General features: G+C 34.4%; 1 protein-coding gene across 1 annotated transcript in view; it reads right to left on the bottom strand.

The window, feature by feature from the left end:
• The window catches only part of LOC128249539 (uncharacterized), a 44,769-nt gene that overhangs the window by 6,632 nt on the left and 36,759 nt on the right, over positions 1-1,378 (bottom strand). Inside the window, exon 2 of the mRNA XM_052973420.1 lies at positions 894-988. Coding sequence (XP_052829380.1) covers positions 894-988 — 95 coding nt within the window. The remainder of the gene's footprint in view (positions 1-893; positions 989-1,378) is intronic.

Below are 1,378 nucleotides of genomic sequence, written 5' to 3'. Positions count from 1 at the left end.
GGGGGGGGGGGTCGACTCTCTCGACTAAAATGCTTCAAGGTGATGCCCCAGCATGGCCGCAGTCTAACGACTGAAACAAGCAAGACACAAATGGTGAAAGGTGTATGCATGTCTGCGATAGGCCTCCGTACAGTGACCGTCCCTACCAAATTCAATCAACACCATCATTAGTCGGTTCAGGTTTGTAGTAAAAGGATGGCTCCGCGGCACTTTACCCAAAGTGCCTCACAATTTGCACTCACCATATGTGCTGTATATTTTATTGATTTTAAATGGGATTTTGAATTCTAATGACCAGCTGACTCTTAGAACATTAACAAGTCAGACATATATTTTATTCCAGACAATGAAACAGGGTATCATAATTTGCATATCATAAAATGCATTATTATTATTATTATTATTATTATTATTATTATTATTATTATTATTATTATTATTATGGAGATACTAGTAGTAGTAGTAGTAGTATTTTGTCGTAATTTGTAGACTGTCTCCAAGATGCTCTTTCATACAGATGTCACCGAACGTTGCATTCAAAATGAAGTTATGTTCCATCGGAAAGTATTAAACATTCGGGGACATTTCGAGTCAGCTGCTAAACATATGTATTACATCCTGCAAAAATCGATGATTTTTTTTTTTTTCAGTGTTTCGGATTATTAATATTTCTGCTATTCTTTCGGTAATTTTAATGTCAGCCCATGTTACTGTATTGTCTAGGTAGTAACCTTTAACATGAGACGTAATATAGCGATCACTAAAGGAAAGAAAATTAAATTCCACTGTTGATGTTGGAATATGTATGGGTGTGTGTGTATAGACATACATATATATATATATATATATGTAACCAATGAAAGGGCGAAAACTGTTAGACATTTTCTACTCACCTTTTAACGTCAACCACTACTTGCAGCTGCAACGGCTGTCTTTCTTTTCTGTATTTCTCTTTTTTTTTCTGTTGCTTGTTTGTTGAAAGTTTGATCTGCAAGTATGTTGAATCTTGTAAAACAACTATTTCCTATTTGCTTTTCGTGCTCATAATTCAGTATTTCATAAATGGTAATACATATTTCCGTTTTTACTGAACCCAATCCCCACTGAAAATAAGATTTCTATGTAACGTGCAGAGTAATACAAAATAAATGAAATGATTAGAGTTTGTGTCTGTCTGTCTATCTATCTATCTATCTATCTATCTATCTATCTATCTATCTATCTATCTATCTATCTGTCTGTCTGTCTGTCTGTCTGTCTAGTTGTAATTTATTTATATAAATGACATTTACTGTAATAATAAATTATATATGAACTGAAGTGGCTGTGTGGTAAGCGGCTTGCTTCCCAACCACATGGTTCCGAGTTCAGTTCCACT

This window comes from Octopus bimaculoides, chromosome 15 (assembly GCF_001194135.2).
Source record: "Octopus bimaculoides isolate UCB-OBI-ISO-001 chromosome 15, ASM119413v2, whole genome shotgun sequence".
Taxonomy (NCBI): Eukaryota; Metazoa; Mollusca; class Cephalopoda; order Octopoda; family Octopodidae; genus Octopus; species Octopus bimaculoides.
This window is presented reverse-complemented; position numbering and strand designations above follow the sequence as displayed.